Raw genomic sequence first — 23686 nt, 5'->3', positions numbered from 1 at the left:
TTGGTGTAGAGCGCTCAAAGAAGAATATTAGTATTGTCAGGAGTTAGGAGCACTCCCTTGAGTTGATAAAAAGTCTCTGAATATTCCCTGTCACCAGAGCAGACAGCTTTTTTCAAAGCGGTAGAAACTATACCCCTGCATTCTGATAAGACAGCTTGGAACAGCAGACAAGTGAAAGATTTATGTCTTGTGTTTTATCTTAAATTTCATGTGAAGTTAGACTTCTGCCTCATAATACGTATACTTATTTGCTTCACTATGGAAACAATTTTGTTGATTACTCAGTTATAAAATTACCTCTGCAATGAAGACTTTTATTTTTTGAGTGTAGTTGACTCACAATGTTACATTAGTCTTAAGTGTACAGCATAGCGATTCAACTTCTGTACACTTCATGTTATACTCACCACGAGTGTAGCTGCCATTCGTCATCTTACATTGCTATCATTGACTGTATTCCCTATGCCTTGTCTTTTATTCCCAGAACACTGATTCCGTAACTGTTAGCCTGTATCTCCCACTCCCCTTCACCCATTTTGCCCATTCCCACCTCCCTTCCATCTGGCAACCATCAGTTTTTCTGTAGGTATAGGTCTGATTCTGTCTTTTTTGTTGTTCTTTTTTTATTCAGTTGTTTTGTTTTTTAGATGTCACACATGAGTAAAATCATATGGTATTTATCTTTCTTAGTCTGACTTCTTTCACTTAGCGTAATACCCTCTAGGTCCATGTATGTTGTTGCACATGTCAAGATCTTACTCTTTTGTGGCTGTGTAATATTCCAGTGCGTGTGTGTGTGCGTGTGTGTGTGTGCACATGTGCATACCACATCTTCTTTATTCATTCATCTATTGACGGACACTTCTGTTGCTTCCATATCTTGGCTATTGCAAGTGATGATGCCGCCAGCAAAACAAAAAGGCCAGCTACTAAATGAGAGAAGATATTTGCAAGTGATAAATCTGATAAAAGATTAATGTCCAAAATATATTTAAAACGTATACAACTCAACACCAGGAAAACAAACAATCCAATTTAAAAATGGGCAGAGGACCTGAATAGACATTTTTCCAAAAAAGACATACAGATGGCCAACAGACACATGAAAAGATGCTCAACATCACTCATCATCAGGGAAATGCACATCAAAACCACAATGAGATATCACTGCACACCCGCCGTCAGAATGGTTTAAAAAATCACACACACACACACACACACACACACACACACATACACACAAGAAATAACAAGTGTTGGTAAGAATGTGGAGAAAAGTGAACCATCATGCATTTTTGGTGGGAATGTAAATTGGTGCAGCCACTGTGGAAAAGAGTATGGAGATTCCTCAAAAAAATTAAAAATAGAAATATCATATGATTCAGTAACCCCACTACTGGGTATTTACCTAAAGAAAATGAAAAGACTAGTTTGAAAAGATATAAGCACCCCTATGTTTAATGAGGGCTCTTCTTACTGCCATCACTCGGACAATCCAAGGCAGATCCACTCATTTGTTTCCCCAGTATCCTTTACATAATTTGTCCGTATGTATTATCACATCATTACAATTAGTGCATATCTCCCACAATAGATTATAAGCCACTTTGGGGTAGGAACTGTGTCTGTTTTATATTTATTTATGTCATTAACAGCAGTTAATGAATAACTTTTGAACAGATAAAAGATAACTTTTGTCTTCAAATACCTTGAAGGAAGATAAAATTGCCCCGGTTTGAAAAGCACTGGAATAGAATTTGTAAAAAGAAAGCAATACTAATCAATCACATCAATAATACCATTTACGTCTCCGAAATATATTGTAGACCCTACAAATAAATATGGTCTAATTAGCAAAAACTGAATATATGCATCCCACAATTAGTATAAGCTTGCATTAAAGATAAGGCATTAACTCTCTACACAGATAATTGGATGGATGCATACATAGCTGGAGAGAGGACACACGGACAAATAACAGAATAACTGCCACACGTTGAGTATAAAGTTTATTATGTATGACACTAAGATGTTGATCTCATCTAAAATTTACTATAACCAGTTGTGATTTCTATTAACTGCAGTTATAACTCAAGAATTTTAGACTTGGGGCACCTGGGTGGCACAGCGGTTAAGCGTCTGCCTTTGGCTCAGGGCGTGGTCCCGGCGTTATGGGATCAAGCCCCACATCAGGCTCTTCTGCTATGAGCCTGCTTCTTCCTCTCCCACTCCCCCTGCTTGTGTTCCCTCTCTCGCTGGCTGTCTCTATCTGTCAAATAAATAAATAAAATCTTTAAAAAAAAAAAAAAAAGAATTTTAGACTTGACCTAAGCAACTTTCCAAAGCCATACTACCAGTGAGTAGTGGGTTTAAGATTCAAATCCAGGTTTCTCTGTTCTATATTCAAGAGTTTAGAGCTTAACCATTACATAATGCTTCTCCACCCTGGATCCTATCCTTAAATGTGGGCTCACAGGAAAGAGGGAGTTTGGAAAGACTGCAGGCCACAGTATTCGATGCCTTTAACTTTCTGTTTACTTTGATAAAGACAATAACACAGAGGGAGTCATAGACAGGCCCTTCGAAGAAGAGCATTGGAACAGCTGTTCCAGCAACCTGCATCAAGGAAGGCAGGAGAGCTGTCCCAGTCCTCTCATGGAGTTCCAGCCGTTGCCTAAACTGCATGACAGGTTGCACAAAAATGCGCCTGAAAATTTGTCTTGATTGATGTACTTATAACTACTTCTGGGAACATGAATGAAATCACATGTTCGGCCATTTAATTTATGCTCAAACTCTCATAAGTCATAGAAGCAAGCTGAGAGTTTGGCATAATATTGAAGCACAATGGTTCACTCTCTCACTTTGCGAAGAATTGCCTTTTCTGTTTTGGAGTGATTTTATTCTTTAGAGTAAGAAAAATGATGACGCCGATGATAATAATAGCTAATATTTATTGAACATCTATTGAATGCCAGACACTCTGCTAAGTGCTTTGAACGCACTTTCTCATGAAATTCTCCCAATCCTTTGATATAAGCAAGATTTTTTCCCCTCTATTTCTTTTTTTTTTTTCACTCATTCATAAATTCTAAACCTGTCTTGAGTTACTCTGTGCCGTTCAAAGATGAATGCAGTAGGATCCCTGCACTCCAGAAGCATGTTGCCTGGTGAATAGGCAGGTATATGAGCTAATAATTCCAGTCCATTGTAGTTAGGGTTATAGTTGATATAGTTGAGTTATTGGCCATATGGTTTCCTCAGTTGTTCCTAACATCGCTTTCAGCTCTGCCCTTCTTCACAATTCTGCAGTAGGCAACGAAATCAAGACCTATCCCTTCTGTGTGAATACAGCCATGCTTACGTAAGAGTTCAGCTGCTTGCTTCTTCCTTCTACCATCTCGTGCATCGCTGACAAATCCTTCTTTCCCAACCACCCCATTAATCGTGTCTTCCCTTTGCATACAGAATCTGGAATATTCTGTGACTTACCATTCCTTTAAGGCGGAGGGAAAAAAGCCTGAGCTTCATGCTTTCAAGAACTTCCACAATCTATTTTCTCTTCCCATTCCCCAGTGCGAGCCTCCTCTTCCAGCACAATAACGTACTTACTGCCAAGGGAGCACTTTGCTCATTTATAACCCCTTAGAGTAATTCATGCCAAAATGCCAGTTGTGCCCATATTGAGAAACTCTGAGCTAAACTGTAAGCTCTCAGGGCAGAGACTATGTCATGTTCTTTAATTTGTCCGTCTCACTAAATCAGGTAGTCCTTTGACTCCAGAAAGTACTCAAAGAACGTTTACTGAGTTGAGACCCAAATATTGTCTAATGAAATGATAAACAGGGACTGCAACTCTTCAACAAAATAATGCATATTTGCTGTATTTATTAAGTCCATTGTTTATCAGTACTTTGTTCTCTTTACATGGGAAAATGCCTCAAAGTGAACAATAATAACAACAAAAAAAGAACTTCTGGTCTATTTAAGATTTATCACTGAAAGATGGATTGATTCTCCTTTGACAGTCTCTCTTTTGCTCTGTAGCAACATGACCTGGTATAAGGGCCAAATCAAAACTCATGATTAAAGTAGCTTTAGTGATTTTAAGAATCTCTCAAGGAAAGATGAACGTTCTTAAAAAAGTTGAAGATCAGATATTTTCCTGAATATGGCACATTCGTAAAGCAAATTCCAGAACCCCGGGGTTAAAAGGGAGCCTCTTTCATAATCACCAGAGATAAGAAAGAGTTGGTTTTTGTAGCTGATGTTTAACTAACTCAGTTCTTCTAGGGGATAAAAAGTCCTCTACCTCACAGATTTCTTGTGGCTGCAAAAATTGTTCACTACTGGGACTTTCTACTAAAACACTAGAAGTAGTAAAATCAAGCAACACGTAGCTCAGTCTTCAAGAAACAAGAGTGATATAAACTGGCTCTTACCCAAAATAGTTTTTTTATGTTAACTTAATTTTATAAGAAACTAAATGTTTTATGTTTTCCTCAAGTGTTTTGTTTGTGTGAAATTTATTTTCAATAATCATACACCAGAGAGAATCCATTCATTCACTCAGCAGTCAGTAAATGCTTTTGAAGAGTTCTGTGAATCCTGAACACAAACTAGAATACGTCTGCACTATTATGATGCAAAAATAGATTTTATCATTAAGCAGGCCTGCGTTTTAGTGTTAATACCTACACTTCCTTCCTGTTAAGCATGGCAAAGTTATTTAACCCCTCTGGCCTTCAGTTTTTTCATCCATACAATAGGTTCAAAATAATACCCACCTTTAGGGTTGCTGTGAAGATTAATACGTTTAAAGTACCTAACACAGAAACACAGAAGAGGCCATCAAAGATGTCAGTTGTCATTTTTATTACTGCACTGACCATTATAATTCAAGATATTTAGAATTACTTGTGTTTACATTCTTCTTATTATAAATGTCGCCATCGGAAAAATTATAAAAACAGTTAAGTAACATTCATATTAGCATACTGTGTTTAATCAATCATTCCTCTTTCAATAATCTGAAGGTTTTAGGTAGCTTCCAGGATGGACGAAGAGGGAGCAATTTATAAATCCTCTCTGAATTTTCTTAAAGTTACTGCAGGAAATATGAGTATATGGAAAAAAATTAGGAAAAAAGACTGTAGTTTGACCTAGGACATGAAGTGACATACATTAAAATGACTGTGTAATGCATGAATCAGAAGCAAAATCAGTCTAATAGCATCTTTAGAAAAGCAACACCAGGAGAATGAAGTAGATTCTAATAAACCAGAGAGTAACATCAAAGCATCAAGTTCTATTTAGGAGAAGCAAGGGTAATACGAATTTTAGAGATTATAGGTGTGTCTGGGGACGTTTTTATTCTTAGAAAGCCTTTCGTTTTTCCCTGTGAGCCAGTGGACCTTTACTAACTGGAACTAAAGGTGATCTGTGGGTTTGGAGATGCCTTCTTTTTCCTATTGTCTGCATTTTCATTTAGACGATATTAACACTTAAGAGAAAGAGAAACTGCTTTGTTGGCTTGCAGCAAAGTGGGTCAGCTCTGAGAGGGCAGAGAGCAGCCAGAGGAAGAGGGCACAGCGTCCTTTCGAAGGAAGTAAAGACGCTCGAGCTGACCTTACTGGCAGTTGTTCATCATTTGTGTCCCTCTGTGGGAAAAAAGGCACAACCGCTAAATGGGAGACTGTCAGGAAAGGCAGTTTCCCCTCAGAGCTAAGATCACAGCATTTCCATTCTCGGTGTCAATTCAGGGCAGCCATAGTGAGATATTAGGTGGGATTTCAGGGGACAAGTGTGGCAAATGTCACCAGCCTGTTGCTGACTGAGTGCTGGCCGAAAGGAAGTTCCAGACTGTGGGCTCTCAATAAACACGGCCAAACCCGGACTTTTATCTATATCACCGGAAGCCTTGCAATTTATTTTTGTCCCCTTTCACCACTACATGTGTTTTTTTTGCTGCCAAAACACACACATCTCTTATTTACTATTGTCACCTATTAATTCACATAAATAAGGTCTCTTTTACCTGTGACTGGAATCCAGCCCTATTCCGCATCCTCATACGGAGCCCTGCTATTGAAAAGAAGAACACTTCTGGGGCACCTGGATGGCTCAGTCAGTGAAGTGTCTGACTCTTGGCTGTGGCTCAGGTCATGGTCTCATGGGTTGTGAGATCAAGCCCCACATCAGGCTCCGTGCTCAGCAGGGTGGGCTTGAGATTCTCTCCCTCTGCCCCTCCCCCACTTACACTTGTGCACTTGTGCTCTCCCTCTCTCTCTCCCTCTCTCCCTGCTCTCTCAGATAAATAAATAATCTTAAAAAAGAAAAGAGAAAAGAAAAAAAAAAAAAAAACCCTTAACTCTCATAATCATTTTATACCCTGTGGAGCATTTGTGTCTTCTGTTACTACTCCATGTTTTAGCAAAATATCACATTGTCTTACATACGGATAGCCTATTTACGAGATTTTACTTGCTATACTTGCATGCTATATTCCAATGGAGATGCATTTTATGTCATTTAGTCTCGTCTGCACATAAGGTATGAATCAAACAGAGGCAAAATTACCCTTGGAAAATTCCTTAAATTGACTGGATAATAGAGTAGACATGATTTTGCATGTAACATCAAAATTTGCAATCCATACACTAGATTCCAAAGGTGGGAAAATCTGAAGTCAGGGAAGCACAGAAAGAGGAAAACTTGAATGCAGGCAGATGGCCGGATGTTTAAACCATTCTGCTTCTAAATTGGCAATATAATCCCTCCACAGAACGCCTCATGATGGATGGGTGGAGAATTTCAACGTGCTCCTCCTTCACTTTGGGGAGGGGGAAGTGTGACTCCATTCTGTTTTAATACGAACCCTCTGTGAGGTTAACAGATGTCCTCTGACCTCTTTGTCATTGTGAGGAGGAAGCATCATGGTGGGGACTCTTCTTTTTTGGGGGATAAGAGGCTGAGGGGTGAGTATCTACCGAACTAGGGTCTCAGTCCAGTGTGCAAACAGCCAATTGGAAAGTGCCGGAAAGAGACACTGGCAGACATTTTGAGCATTTTGGATGACAGAAATAATCCTTCAATCATTAAGGCATTAAGGAAGATGTGGAGCTTCTGGATTTGTGTGGAGTGTATCCAGTCACTATTTTATAAAATCCTATTATCAAAACAAAAACAAAAACAAATCTGTTCTATAAATACATCTACTAAATTCACTGCCAGCTTCCTATTGTGGTCATCTTTGATTTCACCCTGAAAAGCGGGACTTTTTTTTATCAGAGGCTTAACTTTTGAAAGTTCCACCCACATCATACCAAACGTCAAAAGGAAACTCAGCTCACATCAAATATACCTTTGATTGTAAACAAATACTTTTATTTATTATTACTCTTAGTTTTTATTTTACAGGTTTTCTTTTATACTTTCAGTCATTTTTGTTTTTTTTCTCAAAGGCATTAGCCTGTGGGATAAACCCTAATGCGGGGTGGATAAACTGGCCTTTCTGAAGGAATAGCTCTGTCATTCTGAAGAGTAGTTAACACTTTTGTCCCCTTCCCTGAAAAGAAATAGTACAGGTCCTTGGTTTGTGAAAACTAACAAAGTTTCCTCCAAAATGTATGCCTCCCCAATCCATATGTTTTCACCCTTCATCGTCTGAGGAGATTCTTGACAAAACGTTGCTTGATCAAACCAGTCAGCATAAAATTATATTTGCAATGTAAGACTGATACATGAAAATATTACTCTTCTTCAGAGAGAATTCTTCGCCAGTCATTGAAGCGTAAAGAGAAACTAACGTGCTTGCAAGAAAATTGACACTTCTAGAGGGTCACAGAACCCGGGCCCAAGTTGTTTGGATGAATGCAAACACACTTGTTTCCTTTTTTCATGCAGCTTCCATAGTGATTGGGAAATGGTGGTGTGAGATGGAGCCTTGTCTAGAGGGAGAAGAATGTAAGACACTACCTGATAATTCCGGATGGATGTGCGCTACAGGCAATAAAATTAAGACCACAAGAGTAAGTTTATTTCTATCAAATGTCTCATGCATGTTACCAACTGTACTGTTTGCCTTTGTGTTCTACAAACAGTCCCCAGAGAAGCTTTGAACAGGAGACAAGAAGGCCTTTTCCCTGACAGAAAACATTCTTAACCATTCATATCGGTGTCCATCCATCAACAAGAAGTTAGAGATTGAACTTGACTTTTCCATACTGAGCAGTTCAGTGTTTCTGTGACTGGCTCATAAATAAGGCTGGGTTGCCCTAGCCAAAGGGAAGAGGAACAGTAATTATTCAAAGAATTCAGCCAATAACTATGGTGCTCAACAGAGATTATAAAATAAGAGTCTTGCCCAATTCGTCCAGATGGCTTGCTGAAAAGGACTGCATTTAAGTACAGCCATTTTCTATAGGTCTTTCAAAGAATTATCTGATGATCTTTTAAAGAAATGAGAGGTGTTTGTGATGTGAATTATCATTCCTTGGCTTCTATGGTAAAATAAGGAGTTATCTTCAAAATATGTAACAACCTGCATAGTGAAGCCATCCAACCCATCAGAATTGGGGTTATAATGGCAGGTTGGAGAGGCCCCACTAGGCCAGCCATCGACCCTGTAGAAACTAGATCATAGGAAAGTGTGGGTGTCCTAAAGGGGACAGGATGGAGGGGGTTGCTCGGAGCACTTAAGACAGTATTTATTCAAATGTACTACAGAACTATGTTACTATTTTAACAACAAGTAGGGTTACACACATCTGTATCATGCAACGTGTGTGTGTATTTTAATGCATTGGGTATTGTTGAAAACAAGCTCCACCATTTACAAATCCCAAGATGTTGAACTTGTAGACTTCCAAGAGGGTGACTCAAATTTAAAAGGGCATCTCTGATTCCCACCCCTGTATAATGAGGCTTAAGTTGATCTTTCTTTTCAGCATTATCTTTTCAAGAAGTAAAACTGATACTTGCAGCCTTGTGATGCAGAAAACATAATACCTTATAAAACATATTTTTATATATAAAATAAGTAGAGACTCTTTGCGTATCAAATTTAGTTGCCTGTATTGACCACAATAAGCAGTAAACGGCTATACCTCCTTGGCTCACGGCCAGGAGAGATTCCTGAGCACCCCAACCCGTTAGCATGCATTTTCATGCACCTGAGATGCTCAGCATGGATTGTCGTATTTCAATTCAAAGAAACCCCCTCAGGAGAGCTTATTCAAAAATGAACCCAGTTCATGACATTTACCTCCAGAAACCATCTTCATTAACTGATGGAGAGTGAATTTCAGGTTTCCCTTTGGTTACATTTTGCCTGAAACTAATTCTAGCAAACAATCTGAAAATGCCCTCAAAAGTCGGTTTTCAGCTACTCTGAGTCATGGCCGGTATGATTTCAAGCAGGTTGCTGATATATTTCCTGCCAAATCTCCATTTCCTCTTCCAAATGATAACTGATCTCCCTTTATTGAACATAAGCCCTGCTCTCATGGTTCCTCCAGACCTGAAACTCAGTAAAGAACAATAATACAAATCAAATTATTTCAGGATTTAAGTATATGAAATTCCAAGGGTAGCAACTAGGAGACTCTTTGGAAGACAGAATATAAATAAAGCACAGAAATATTAATGCTACTTTTTATGACTGTGTAACTTTCTTTGATTTGGCCTCTGTAGAGTGTATTTTAAAACATATTGTAAATACCTCCTAGACATTTTCTGTTCTTCCAGAAGTACAGTGCAGGTCTGATCATAGTAATAGACTAGAGCGCACTGTGTTTGCTGCTGTCCTGAGTGGGCTGAATGCGACCAAGATCGTTGAGTGTACAAGAGAAATAAATCGCCCATGTGGTTGGTTTGAAAGCACAGGATGTCCCTGTTCTAATGTGTGTATCCATTTCAAGTGAGGAAATAAGAGATTGCTCTCCAGTCATGTGAGCAACACATCACTCAACTAATAAATCTCCACTCTGTCTTTAGAGAAGGAAAAAGGAAACACTAGGAAAAGCTGTGCTTTTTTACACCTTGAGAGGACTCAGATGCTACTACTGACTTAATTTTCTCCCCACTTCCTTACAAAGAAATTCACAGTGAAATACATGCTTTTAAATACAAAGGCACAGTTAAGTCCAGTTGATACATAAAGGAACTTTCCATTCTGTATAAATGGCATGCCAATACCAGTCCTTAGATGATATGTTCCAAAATAGATTTTATATTAATTTTTCTAGTATACCCTATGTGTTTTTCCCTGTCAGAGTATAAATATGCCTACGTACTTCAAATATTGTCTGTGGCAGTTTAACTTTTAAAACAGTATAATAGACAGATTTGCTTTAATTATGAGTCATATGTTTTTATTGCTCTGTTAACTTATCTAAGAGGTAATATTTAGGATAAAAAAATTCAAGTTCTTAAAGTAGGAAGAAAAAGAAAATCACCTCTTTGGTTTTATGTGTAATAATGATTCAAAGAGAGTATTCTCAGAAAAAAGAAAAAACAAAAACATAAAAGCAAAAACAAAACAAAACAAAAAAAACCCAAAAAAACAGAAGAAACATGCCCAGGTTGTTAATGGCAATTAAGAATTTCCTTCATACTGTTAATTTTTTAAAGTAACTCCAATATGAAAAGATTTGCAAGATAGAGACCTGAGATGTCATTTTTCCTTATATAGGTTTTTTAAAAACCTTGCTATTATGAGTTACTTCCCAAATAATCATCCCAAGTCAAAATTCTCAGCAGTCTGTGAATTGTAGATAAAAGATATTTCAAAATGTGATCTAATTCAAAAGTTCATAATGCTCATTTTTTAAGGAGGATGGAGAGTAGAAATTCACTGTTTCATTTAAAGGACCAGACACCACAGAACGGGAACTAGCTGGGGTAATAGGCTACAGTCTGAAGGAAAACATTGGGAAAATTAATTTGTTCTAGGTGATAATATAACATACAGAGGGAAGGGCACAGGCTTCCCTTTTGGGAGATTGGAGAGAATAAACCTTAGGCAAAGAGAAAGCTTCTTGAATGTCATTTTACAGAGAGAAAATAGTCACCCCTGAGAAGTTTTCCAAAATCCAGCAGGGGGTACAATAAAGCTGGTGACAGAAACCCTCCCGGGGAGAAGTCTGTTACATCTGGGTGAAGTCTCAAGGCTAAATTTTAACCCTATTCCCACTTAACCACAGCTTCAGTTGTTTCATTAAATTGCTTTGTTGGTAGTCTGCAGCAAGACACACCAATCCAGATAGCGACAAGAGATCTTTTCCTATGGTTGTAGAAACCTATGGGTTTATTTCTTTTCTTTAAACTTATATATCAAAAACATACTTTTGAAAGTTGGTGACGTAATTGGAAAATTGGCTCTGTAGATTCTGGATTTGCTAATCTCCGTAATCAGGTGAGCTAACTCCCTATAACAAATATTGTCTTATATTTAATATATATAAAATGATATGGCATATTATGTATTTTTAAAAAAGAAAGTTGGGGATGCTATATCCAGTGCATTCAGGAAGAAATGTATACTCTGTGTACTCAGGAATGATGCCTTAATTTAGAAAGATAGATTTCTCCCTGGAAAAAATAAGTTGCTTGACAATGCTGTAATAATTCACATGTAAAAACTGAATATTCATTGTTTGGGGAACATAAGGAGGAAGGGAATAAAATGAGGAGAAAACCAAAGTCACTTGGAAGGAAAAATCGGCAGGTTAAAATAGAACATAAACTGGTATCACACCTGGGGATGTATCAAGCAACTTTGGATTTCCTTCAACTCAGTATGTTAGTGTCTTTCAGACTAATGAGAAAATCAACAGTTAGATTTACGCAGTGTAGAGTCAAGTTCCCTTCCCTAAAAGGCGGACTTAGCAGACCTCAGACTGCACACCTAACCACAACGGTTATCTTGTCAAACTGATGTTTTACACAAATCCATTGCAGTCATTTGTCCACACCCTCCTGGGCCCGTCCTCCCAATGGTGACTCTGACCTTGCACATCTCCATCCATTCTCATCGGCCAATGCGTTTCATATTACAGACGGGTCAAGTACCGGCTTTGGCATATCTCAGCTGTGTCACTCAAAATTCCACCGGGTCTGACGTGTTACAAAAGCCTTTATGATCCTGCGGTCCAGACCATTTTGCATGAACTAACCTTTAAGAGAGAAGGGTAGGAAGGAGGGGTGGAGGTGGGGGGTGCAGGGGGATGGATTTGGAAATTGCAGGAAGGAAAAATAAATCAATTTATGCTGTCACAATTGCCCCTGGGTTAGAGTGAACTCATTCATTTCTTTAACCAATAAATATATTTAATCCTCTTCTATCTAAAGTTAGTGAATTAAGGTTTTGGGGATGGGATGGTAGATATGACTGATCTCCTGTTCTTCGTGGAGGATAGGGCCTAAGGTTGGGGGTGGGGGTGGTCGATAGACATAAAGAAAGGCAATTCCAGTTTGGTTTTGTACATGTCACTCTCCCCCTCCTTTTGATGAAGAAGAAGACAGTGGAAACAGGAGGTGATAAACACTACTGGAATGTAGGAAACCAAAATTTGGAAGAAACTGTTATTCATATGGAGAGGATAAAAAAATAAATGTGTGAAGATTTCTCATACGTGCTGCCCCAGGCACAACCAAATTTTCAAAGCAAACTTTTATTACTGTTCCCACCCAACCCTGAAAGCTTTTCATGGACTCCACCCCTGGACTCAGAATACTCAATTCCTAAGACTATAAAGAACTAAGAGATGATGAAGAAAAATGCGTATGTCCTAGAACTCTAAAGTAGAACCTTCAACTCTTAGAATCATCATTTCCGCCCCAAACCGGTGGCTCTCTGTGCATGCATCCTTTTGAACATAGAGTCTTTGGGACCATATTCAAATATATTAAATGGCACCAGTAGTGGTAGGAGTATGCTCGTGGTTGCCCTTGAGTACTGTGTCATTGAGAGGAAGAGGGCCTCATCCTGCAAGGGTCTCCTATGTTCCCGAGAAAATGTGTTCTAACCTTGGCAGTGACTTATGTCACCCCTCCACATGTTACAGCAGGCCAACTTGACAAGGCTGTGGAATGACCTACTCAGTTCAAATTCTCATCAAACAGACACAGGACTAACTACATAATCTGAAGGACCCAGTGCAAAAATGAAAACACAGGCCTCTTGTTCAAAAATTGGTAATAATTTCAAGACTGCAATAGCAGGTCATGAAATGAAGTGCAGGGCCCTATTCAGCACGGGGCTCTGTGCAACTGGATAGGACACGTGCCAATGAAGCCAGTCATGGTTATTCATTGCTCCCAGAGTCTAGCTCCTCAGCTGTGGCAAAACAAATGTAATGAATTGATAAAAATACGATGGCCTGTCAGTGTGCTTTTTGATCACCATTTGAGAACTACGGCTCTAGACTAACATTTTTGGCTTCAGAGCACTTGAAAGAAGCAACATACCATAAATTCAAGATGTCCTCATTTTCTGCCTATTCACCTTTCTTTACGCCTTCATTTTGTTCTTTTCTCCCTGAAATTTCTTTCTTTCTTTGGTTTCAGATTCACCCAAGAACCTAATGGAAGCATTTGTTATAGTAGCAAAGGAAAACCACCTCTGCGGAAAATACGTTTTAAGAATTTAAAACATCCTACGCATTACAAGCCAAATGGATTTCTTATTTGCACTTTGACTGGTTACCAGATAATCACAGTGCTTTTACTGTGTCTTACGAAGTATCCTATAGTGAGAAGACCCCGCGCTTTTGGCAACACCATGGAAAGTGGGTTTAAAAAAAGGGTTTTCTCAATGAAAATTTTTGGGATTACGAAGAACGATCAACTATCTTCTAATTTGGATCTATAGTTACTTTGTACCATTTTAAATATATGTATATATATAATATTTTGAAATATTATATATTCTCTTCAAGAAATGAACAATACCACAGTTTGAGGCGGCTGGTGTACCTCTTTTGAGTTTGGATGTTCTGTTTTGTTTTGTTGCGACTTCTTTTTTTATTGGCAAGGAAGAAGACATGTGCCCTTTTGAAATTTCAACATGGCACTCACACTGGAAGGCCAGCTACAGGTGGACTCCTGGAATCTGAGGCATCATAACAATACTGAATCGAGAGCTTCCTTCTGTTTCTACCAGATGGCCCAAGGAAGCACATCGTCCTGTTTTATTGCTTTCTACCCTGTGCAATATTAGCATGCAAGCTTGGCTTACATAACCATACTTTATATTCAATTGATATATAATAACCATTCTAACCTCTTCCAGGAAAGTATTTTTAGAACTACTAGCTTTTCCACAGATAAGACAATGAGGATTCTTGAGGGAGCTACTCCACCATGCTATTAAGACTCTGGCAAAATTATGGTAGAATACAGATCCGTGTATTAATAAGTTCTGTAAATACAACGTCTTAAGGCTTTGTATAGCTGTCCTAGACTGCAGCAATGTCCTCCGATTAAATCCAAAGTCTGGCATCATTAAGTACATAGTGCTGTAGCAACAAGTCTTATCATGGCACCTCTTTCTGTGTTTGATTTGCTTTTTCCAAGAGTATTCAGATCTCTTCTGGTGAGACAGGAAGACCATTAAAGCAATTAGGTTTCAGAATGATCTATGTGACCAAATGCTGGACAGCCCTATTAAAGTGGTAAATAACTTCTTTCTAACCCTACTTGTCCTCTTTATTCGCCATGTTTTTATCCTGAGTCAGCTTTAGCCAAATCCAGAGAACACCCTGCTTAGAGACTTGTCGTCAGCCAGAATTTTTTCCGTGAGGTCTTTGCTGCCATCACAGCCGATATTTCTAATCCCAGTATTTTGAAAATCATAAATTCATTACTATAACTGCTGTGTTCTTGGCCCACAAGTTGAAATGTCAAATCCCATTATTGGGTTTTTGTACTGGTCACTTGAATGATACATCTGGGGCTCACTTCCCAAAAAAAGAAATTTTTGTCCATCTTCTCTTTTTAAAAGTTACTCAGATGATGATTATAGAAAGAAAATATCTATGTATTATCTACCTGGGATAGCATAATAGTACTATACATTCCTGTTATTTAACCTATCATATTGCAAGTATATCTGTTTTTTCCCAAACCCTTCTCTTTAGAATACATGTTGTTAGGGCCTTTTATTAGATCACCAGCACAAGTGGTCCCCTAGTGTGGATTTTTAAAGTTAAACCTCAGGTAAAATCCAGAGGTTCCTTCATGTCTACCAATATAGCTTGAAGTCTGATTGAATATGTAAATACTCTAATCAGATAGGATGATTCTGTATCTTGAATGCCTATAAAAGCATCTAGAAATGGAAATGGAATCCTAATTGCAAAATCCAGGCTTTCCGAATACTTTCACAAATATTTGCCAGAAGATAGCATAAAGTTGATACAGCCAAATCGGAATCCCTTGAATTTATGGTCCATATTCATGTACCAACTAATATATTAACAATTGACTTTCACTTGTAAACTGGAGAGTAAAACCTGAAATCACGAATGCAAAGAATTATCTGGAACGGTACTTCCCAAAATGAGGAGGAAAAAAATCTCCATACTCAAATATATTGGGGAAAAGTTCTTAAATAAAATAAAACAGAAATATTTACTGAGGAAATTTTTAGAGCCTATAATACACCGAAAGTGATGTATGTCTTCAAGAAAGACTAAAGCATGGGTTGCCAAGTATAGAGCTTCCAGAATCCAGACATATAAGATGGTTACTTGACTAATGGACGGTACATCCCTGCCTAATGAGAAACTACAAAAAATTATCTCTGTGTGAGGATATATTGACTGCCTTGTCACATCTTCAATTTTTTCAGTAGCACCAGAAATCGGGATTTTTATATAAAATCTCCTAACATTCTTAAATAAGATTAATATGAGATGTTTGCCATTACAAACTCTGCAAACATTATTATTGCCCCCAAATTCTCTGATCATGTGGCCTTTTCTAGGAGATGAATGTTTCCTGGAATACCCTTTTAAAAGCATTGGTCCTGAGTGAAAACCCAATAAGAAGAAAAAAGAATATTCTCTTTTCTATGGCCTCACGCATACAGACCCTTTTTACAATGTACAATATGTGGAGTTCACAGCTTCTCCTATTCTGTAACCAGAGCCTATAAGTCAATGAAAGAGTTAGTCTAGAGGCCCAGGTCTGTCAGTTCATTTCCTAGTGGTCACTTCATGAAATAACCTCCCTTGGAAAGACCTAGAAGAAGAGAGAAGGGGGGAAAAGACCACATCAGAATCAGGCAACCATCCAATAAAACAGTGCAAACATTTGTAAATGTCATCAAATTCAATTTGGATTCATCAAGGCCCTTATACAAACGTGTGAACCCTCAAGTTGTATTTAAATTGGACCCACCCCAGTTAGGGGGATTCAGTAGCTACCCTGTGCCTACAGCTGTTGTTTCAAAACTTTTATCATGTATTGCTGGTAATAAAGAGCTCGGTGTGGTATGACTAATAATGATTTTTGGGCTTGTACATCAGGTGTGATAAATAATGTTCTAATGTAATTAGAGCAAATGGAAAGAGTTTCATCCAGAACCCAACTCTCGGTAAAAAGGAAAATATGGCTCATTTCATAAGACAGATTTTTGAGTTAGGTAAAGCTTATTTGTTGACTTTTTTGTGTGTGTGATTAGATTTATCTATTAATGGATTTGGCAAGCACACTGAGGAGTTTTACTACAAGGTTTTTTTCCGTTATCGAATGATGAAGAATGTTTTCACCAACACACAATTCAACATCATTTTCTGATCAAATCCAGTGTAACTTTCACAAAGCAATATAGTGATTTTATATAGTGCAGTATATAATGCCACCTTGCCATTGTCACTGATGTAAGTTATAAAGGGTATAAAAATTGCTTACGTGAGGAGATCCACACATTCCTCACCTACGTAGGATATGCACTCCATCCTAGAAGGTTAAATGGCAGGTCATAATACGAGTTTTTCTTTTAATTAAGCTTGACACTTCCATTTCAAAAATCTATTAAGGTTTGCTTGACAAAAGAAGTATACCATTTCCCTTTTGGTGAGCTGTCTGCTTTCCAAATAAAAGATTTAGTGTCCAGTAAATTCTAGGGCTCAAGCCACATCCATCTAGCGTGTAAATATAAGAAAACAAGATATAAGGCGTACTAAGAAAAGCGAGGACTCAGGACTAGAGACAGCAGCAATAGAATCGGATGGCCTTGTGCCCACGGTCATCGTACAAAGTGATAAAATAGAATCATGTTCACACTTCAAAATAAATTAAAAAGAAAACCATTAATTGCATGCATGCACGTGCACACACACATGCACATATTTCCCATTAAAGATTTCAAACTTTTAGCTTGCGTAGACAGGTTGTTTTTTTTCCTTGTAAAGATGTTGTGGCATGCTCTCACATCATTGGTCTGCGAGTGGCTCTCATTTATTTATTTATTCATTATTTATTTTGCTTCACTTTTTACCAAGCGTTAAGCTCTCATTTTTTTGTTTTGGCAGCTAGTTGCATTATTTTAAAAAATAATAACAACCAATCATCGAACATGAAAGTCAGGACCCCAGCCATAACTGACTGTGTTTATAGACGAGGCAGTGTACATCCAGCCCTAATTCCTACCTGTTCAGAGAAGCTGTAACCAACCCAAGAGTAGACTCACGTGTACGTGCCAAGGAAAATGTGAGGCCAGACTTGCCTTAAGACAGTGGTTTTCGGGAGCCTGGGTGGCTCAGTTGGTGAAACATCTGCCTTCAGCTCAGGTCATGATTCCAGGATCCTGCGATCGAGTCCCATATCGGGCTTCCAGTGGAGAGCCTGCTTCTCCCTCTTCCTCTACCCCTCCCTCCCTGCTTCCCCCTGCTTGTATGCTCTCTCTCTCTCTCTCTATCAAATACATAAATAAAATCTTAAAAATAAAAAAGATAGTGGTTGTCAAGCATTTAGCCACGGTACATGGATGCATGGCCATACATTCCGGAGTGGGCTGGAAGTGGCTTCTTACTATTAATAAAGTCTGCAAATGCATCTGAAAAGGAATTATAATTGGCTCAAGGGTGGTTCTCAAACAAGGCCTAAGAGGCATATGTGCCTATAGGTGCTAGCCAGGTAATAGTAGTTAGTTAACCAGGGTCACCTGTTAAAGCCTAGGCACCCAGTGATGAGGCTGGAAACCTGACGCGACAGGGTTCCATCAGCCAACATTGGGTCCCAGACTACTGTGGCCTTGCAGCATTAGGGAGCCAGTGTGGCCCAGTTCTGTTTTATCTGTTGTTGTTGTTGTTGTTTGGGGAAAATCCAGAAACACAGAGGCTTGTATGAATTCTCCAAATTTTGGATATTTATAACCCATTGTATTTGCATTAAAAGAAAAGGGTATTTCCATCCATGAAATACCAGTTTACAAGTCTGACCTAAAGTTACATTATTCTCATAGATTTGCATCCTTGTGCTCATCCTCTGGTGGTAGAAAAAGCAGTGGAGTTAGAGCTTGTTTGAAGTTCATTGCACTTAACCTGCAGACTGTCTTACTTTTCCACTGAGAATACTGTGGGTGCAGCAACAGATCTCAACTGTCCTCGATTGGGGACATGCCACGGTTGCAAAAAGGGGTCAACCACTGACTAGAGTGGAATTAATTGATTGAACTTCTGTAGATTCCAACCTGGGGGTCACAAGGTGATGTGGAAGCAAAATTTAGGGACTGGAAGGAGGCAGTATCAAGTCAGGAGAACCCACCAGTTGGTGCTAATAGATACGAGAAGCTTGTACATTTAGGATAAAGAATGTTACAAACTGGCTGCCAGATCAGAATGGCCTCTTCCCTCTGCTTCCATGTTCCACACCCACACATGCAGATTCTTGGTTTCTTTGTCCCCTCATCTGGATCCTCCTCCAGACTGATAAACCCTAAAGGTTTTTCACCCCTCTACTCCCCACCATTCACTTCCCCAATGAGACATTTCTTCTCTCTTTCATATTTCAGGCTGATAAAGCACTCCATCCATTGAAAAGAGCCCCAAGATTGTAAGCCAGAAAATCTCCCCCAAACATAAGAACTAGGAAGATCGGTAGGAGAAGAAAGGGATAAAGAAAGGGGGGGTAATCAGAAGGGGGAATGAAGCATGAAAGACTATGGACTCTGAGAAACAAACTGAGGGCTTCAGGGGGGGGAATGGGATAGGTCGGTGATGGGTAGTAAGGAGGGCACGTATTGCATGGTGCACTGGGTGTTATACGCAACTAATGAATCATCGAACTTTACATCAGAAACCAGGGATGTACTGTATGGTGACTAACATAATATAATAAAAAAAATTTAAAAAAAAAAAGAAAAGAAAAGCTCCCCCAAAGATTCAAGTCCTTGTTCTCCACTTATAACCTAGAAAAGCCTGTACCCTCTGAGTTTTCATGTCTATAAAATGGAGATTGTGCCCAAATTTTAAAGGTTAGGGGAGGATGAGGAAAATAGAGAAAATGGAAAGGTTTTATAAATGGAAAGCAGCAGGTAAGCTGTGGTGGTTGTGGTCTTCCTCTCAGATTCCTACGATTGCGTGTCTCCTAGGTGCTCCCTGTGCCAACGCTAGCCCCGCTCAAGGCAAACAAACAAAAAGAAGCCTAGGTAACTAACAGCCAAGATACGATTTCATATTCTCTTCGTAGAAAGCTCAAGGACTAGACTGATCTTGCTCAACTTTGTAGGATTTGCCGTTTGCCATTACCACTGCTAATGTTTTGAAGCCACTGGAAAATGTCAATATAACTTACATTCAAGCATTGGCATTGGCACAAGCAAATAATTGCATGTTAGAGAAGGCACCTTGCTGGTGTCCAGAATGTTCACCCAGAACTTGAACTGCTGATGACCCGAGTCATCTGCTGTGTAAGACAATTTTCAGCAACTACACATCATGTCATTACCTGGCTACTTTGTTCCCACATCCAGCCTCTTGTCATTCAGGCTATTGTCCTAGCAGATTCCTACATGACCCTTGTTATGGCAGAAGCATGACCTTTCATTATCCACTCTTATAGCTACCGCACTGGTAGAGACTGCTTACATTCATTCATTCATTCATTCACTCATTCATTCAGTTACCAAGTACCCATTGAGTAGTTAGTACATGTTAGGGACAGTACTAGGTACTGGAGATAATTTCAGATTTTACATTATTCTAGGGGAAACAGACAAAAGACAGTGAACAAGTAATCATAAATCATGATAAAGAAATGCAAAAGGAGCCACGAAAGTAAATAATGGGATGGAAACACGAGCTTGAGGAAGCATAAGCAGGGAGTGTCTCTTGGAGGAGGTGAAATTTAGTCTGAGAACTAGAGGGTAGCAGGAAACAGCCATACAGAGAGCCAAGCGGGGAGCGAGGGTGAGCAGGGTGAGTGTCGCAGGTGGACAGATTAGTATATGCCAAGGCCTTAGCCAAGGAGGACTTCTATGTGTTTGCAAGACTGAGAGAAAGTCTCTTTCAGTTTGCTGTCAAAGCAGAGTAGTTAGAGCAAAGTGGCATGAGTTTGGGGAAGTAAACTTAGAGTCAGATCATGGGGCCACACAAAGAGTTTGAGTTTTATCTCAATTGTGGCAGGAAGAGATGAAAAAAGGTTTTTAGCCAAAGAGTGACACAATCTACTTTATAACTACACCAGACACTATTGGTATCAATCCGAATCCTCTCCTTGTCCTATACACATACAGGGCAGACCAGATGTTTCAAGGATTTAGGAGGGCAACCATCAACCACTGGCAGATGAAACTTGATGAACAAATTTCCTAGCTTCCTCATTCCCATGTGGGACAACTCTGAGGCGTGTTCTCTATCATGATTGTCGAGTAGAACTTTCTATAGTGTGAAAATATTCTTTATCTGAGCTGTCCAATATGGTAGCCACTAGCCACCTGTGGCTATTGAGCACTTGAAATGTGTCACCTGTGACATAGAAAATGATTTTTATTTTTATCTAATTTTATTAATTTAATAGACAGCAACATGTGGCTAGTGACTACCCTACTGGACAGCACAGTCTCTGAGAGATGCCAAGTAGGACCGAGGCCCAGCTGCCCAAAACCTGCTCATAAACACACATTTTATTGGGTTTCCTTCATTCCTGTCTCATGTTCTCATTTCCTTCCCAGCACTGCCTAGATTCATCTCTCAAATAAACTGCTTCCATTGAAATCCCTGTCTCAGGGCCTTCTGTGGAGAGACGCACCTAAGGCAATGTTAAGGTGACCACTCTATTCCAAAAAAGGAAAACAATGGGAAGGGCACACAAGTGGTACTGAAGGTACCGGTAAGGAGGTTTTTCAACTATTTGGTAAACATAGATGGAACACTTTCTTGTCACAACCTGGGCAGAGATCAGTGAATTCTGCTTTTCCTTTTATGGAGAAATTGAGAGCTTACATTCAGGTCTCAACTACATCCATAGATTCCATTTCATAGGCTTAGTTATCCAAGACCATCTTGATAAGCCAAGAGTAAGGCTCGGCCACATCTCATAAGAGTAAGTCAAAATGAGAAAGCTTTTGGTCCCTTCTGATTTGACCTACCTCATTGTCAATGAGCAAAGTTTAAACTGAATTATTAATGAGAAAATTTCAAATTTGTCTCTAATCCTAGTATTTTCTTTCACCAAATGGTAAAATAAGTATGGCATTCTAGAAAATGCATCAAAGAACCTTAATCTCTAGTCCTCATTTAGAGAATCATTAACACTTCTTGAAGCGGTTCTCAGAAATGATACTCTGTGCAGACAACACCAAATCATCCCAATAGGAGAAAATGATGGCCTAAAGTGCCAGTGTGGAAATTTAAAGGGCATAAGTGAAAGATCTAGGAAAGTTACATAATCAGGAAAGGCGGTATAAGAATGACAGAGACCTCTAAGAATATCATTACGAAGGCTAAACGAATTAAGGACTAAAATTGACTTCCAGAAATAGTAAGATCATCCTAAAAAGCATCTCGTAGCTATGTTCAAAGCAAGTAGGACAAATCTGCCTAAAGCCAGGAGTGTATAATTGATAGAGAATTCAGGTTTTTCTCAAGCAACTATTTTGTTTCTCTTTTCTTTTTCCTACATTAATAAAAATTACCTTCCACCCAAAACATCTGAAAGCAATGTTGTTCAGAAAGAAATAAACTCAAGATAGAAGAGATTTGTAAGACAGCATCTAGCTCTCCTCAGGGGTTCAAGTACCCAGTGTGCAGTGATCAGGGGAGGGGGATAGCTCTGCTTTGTGCCATTTATTGATTTCTTTAGTGTAAATACTCCCACCACGGCTGATTTCAAGCTATCAACGTGAAGTAGGGAAGAGATGGGCGCTATTGACTCCCACAGCCAGTGAGGGCCAGCTCCATCATATCACCACCTCTGTGAGAGAAATCACAAAACTTTCAGATCACCAAACTATCAAAAAATGACCACACTAGTGACAGGGAATTTTGAGGTGTCTGGGAGAGGCACCTAGTCTAGTATTGGTTAATTATAGCTACAATTGTTAAAAGAAGAAGTGAATTCTAAAAAGTACAGACCGGTGACCCTGAGGTCAGCCCAGGGTAAGATTCTGCAATCGATGATTTAAGGGATTTCTGTGAATAATTAGGCAAGCAGCGATCACCAGGAACCAACTTGTGTTCACCAGGAAAAAAGTCATGCCAGACACCTTTTTCATTGGCCTGTTTTCTTTAACTAGTCTGAAGGATTTCAAGACATTGATGAACATAGTATGTCCAGACTTTAGCAAGGTATGAGTTCTTGGCCAAGAATTGGCAAACTATGGCCCTTACAGTAACTCTGTCCCACTGTCTGTTTTTATAAATAAAGTTTTATTGTAACACAGCCACGTTTACATATTGGCTATAGCGGCACTTGCGCTACCACAGCAGTTGAATAGTTGCCGCAGCAGAGATCTTACGGCTCAGAAAGCCTAAAATATTCACTGCTGGGCCCTTTATAAAGTTTTCTGACCCCTCGTCTGTTATGGAAAAGGCTGGATGATAGCAAAAGTTCACGTGGGCTCATAACCACAATGAATAGCCATATTCAAATGTTTCTAATTCATGGAATGATATATCCTGGAGAAATATGCCTAGTAGCAGAAAAGTGAGTTCTGTCCTGGCTGTGTCCTGTGCTTTGTTTTATTATTAACCACATGAAGGAGGGTATTGACATAGCATGCAGGCCAATATTGCAGATGATCCACAGTCGAAATGGTCACTGAGGATGTAGGATGTTTAAATCTAGTTCCATCAAATATGCAGGTGGAGGAAAGCAGTTTTAATGGTTAGAAACAGTTGAAGGACGTGCTGTTTAGATTTGTCAGAAAGAATAAGCGGATCAAGAATGAAAAGCTGTATTTAAATATTGGAACTGTCATTTAGAAAAGGGATTAAATTAGTTTCTAAAGAGTGCATGGGATTTTTTTTTTAAGATTTTATTTATTTATTTATTTATTTATTTATTTGAGAAAGAGAGTGAGAGAGTATGCACGAGTTGGTGCAAGGGGCAGAGGGAAAAGGACAATTGGACTCCTTGCCCATCCCAGGACCCTGAGATCATGACCTGAGTCAAAGTCAGACACTTAACCAACTGAGCCACCCAGGCGCCCCAGACTGTGTGGCCATATAACGAAATA

At 39.1% G+C, this 23686-nt stretch overlaps 1 protein-coding gene across 1 annotated transcript in view; it reads left to right on the top strand.

Moving 5' to 3' along the window:
* The window catches only part of TAFA1 (TAFA chemokine like family member 1), a 482981-nt gene extending 469394 nt beyond the window's left edge, over positions 1 to 13587 (top strand). Inside the window, exons 3-4 of the mRNA XM_008703122.1 lie at positions 7906 to 8030; positions 13570 to 13587. Coding sequence (XP_008701344.1) covers positions 7906 to 8030; positions 13570 to 13587 — 143 coding nt within the window. The remainder of the gene's footprint in view (positions 1 to 7905; positions 8031 to 13569) is intronic.
* Positions 13588 to 23686: the final 10099 nt, after the last annotated feature.

Source organism: Ursus maritimus, unplaced genomic scaffold (genome assembly GCF_017311325.1).
Source record: "Ursus maritimus isolate PB19 unplaced genomic scaffold, ASM1731132v1 scaffold_14, whole genome shotgun sequence".
NCBI lineage: Eukaryota > Metazoa > Chordata > Mammalia > Carnivora > Ursidae > Ursus > Ursus maritimus.
Note: the sequence above shows the minus strand (reverse complement) of the source record. Positions and strands in the feature narration are given on the sequence as shown.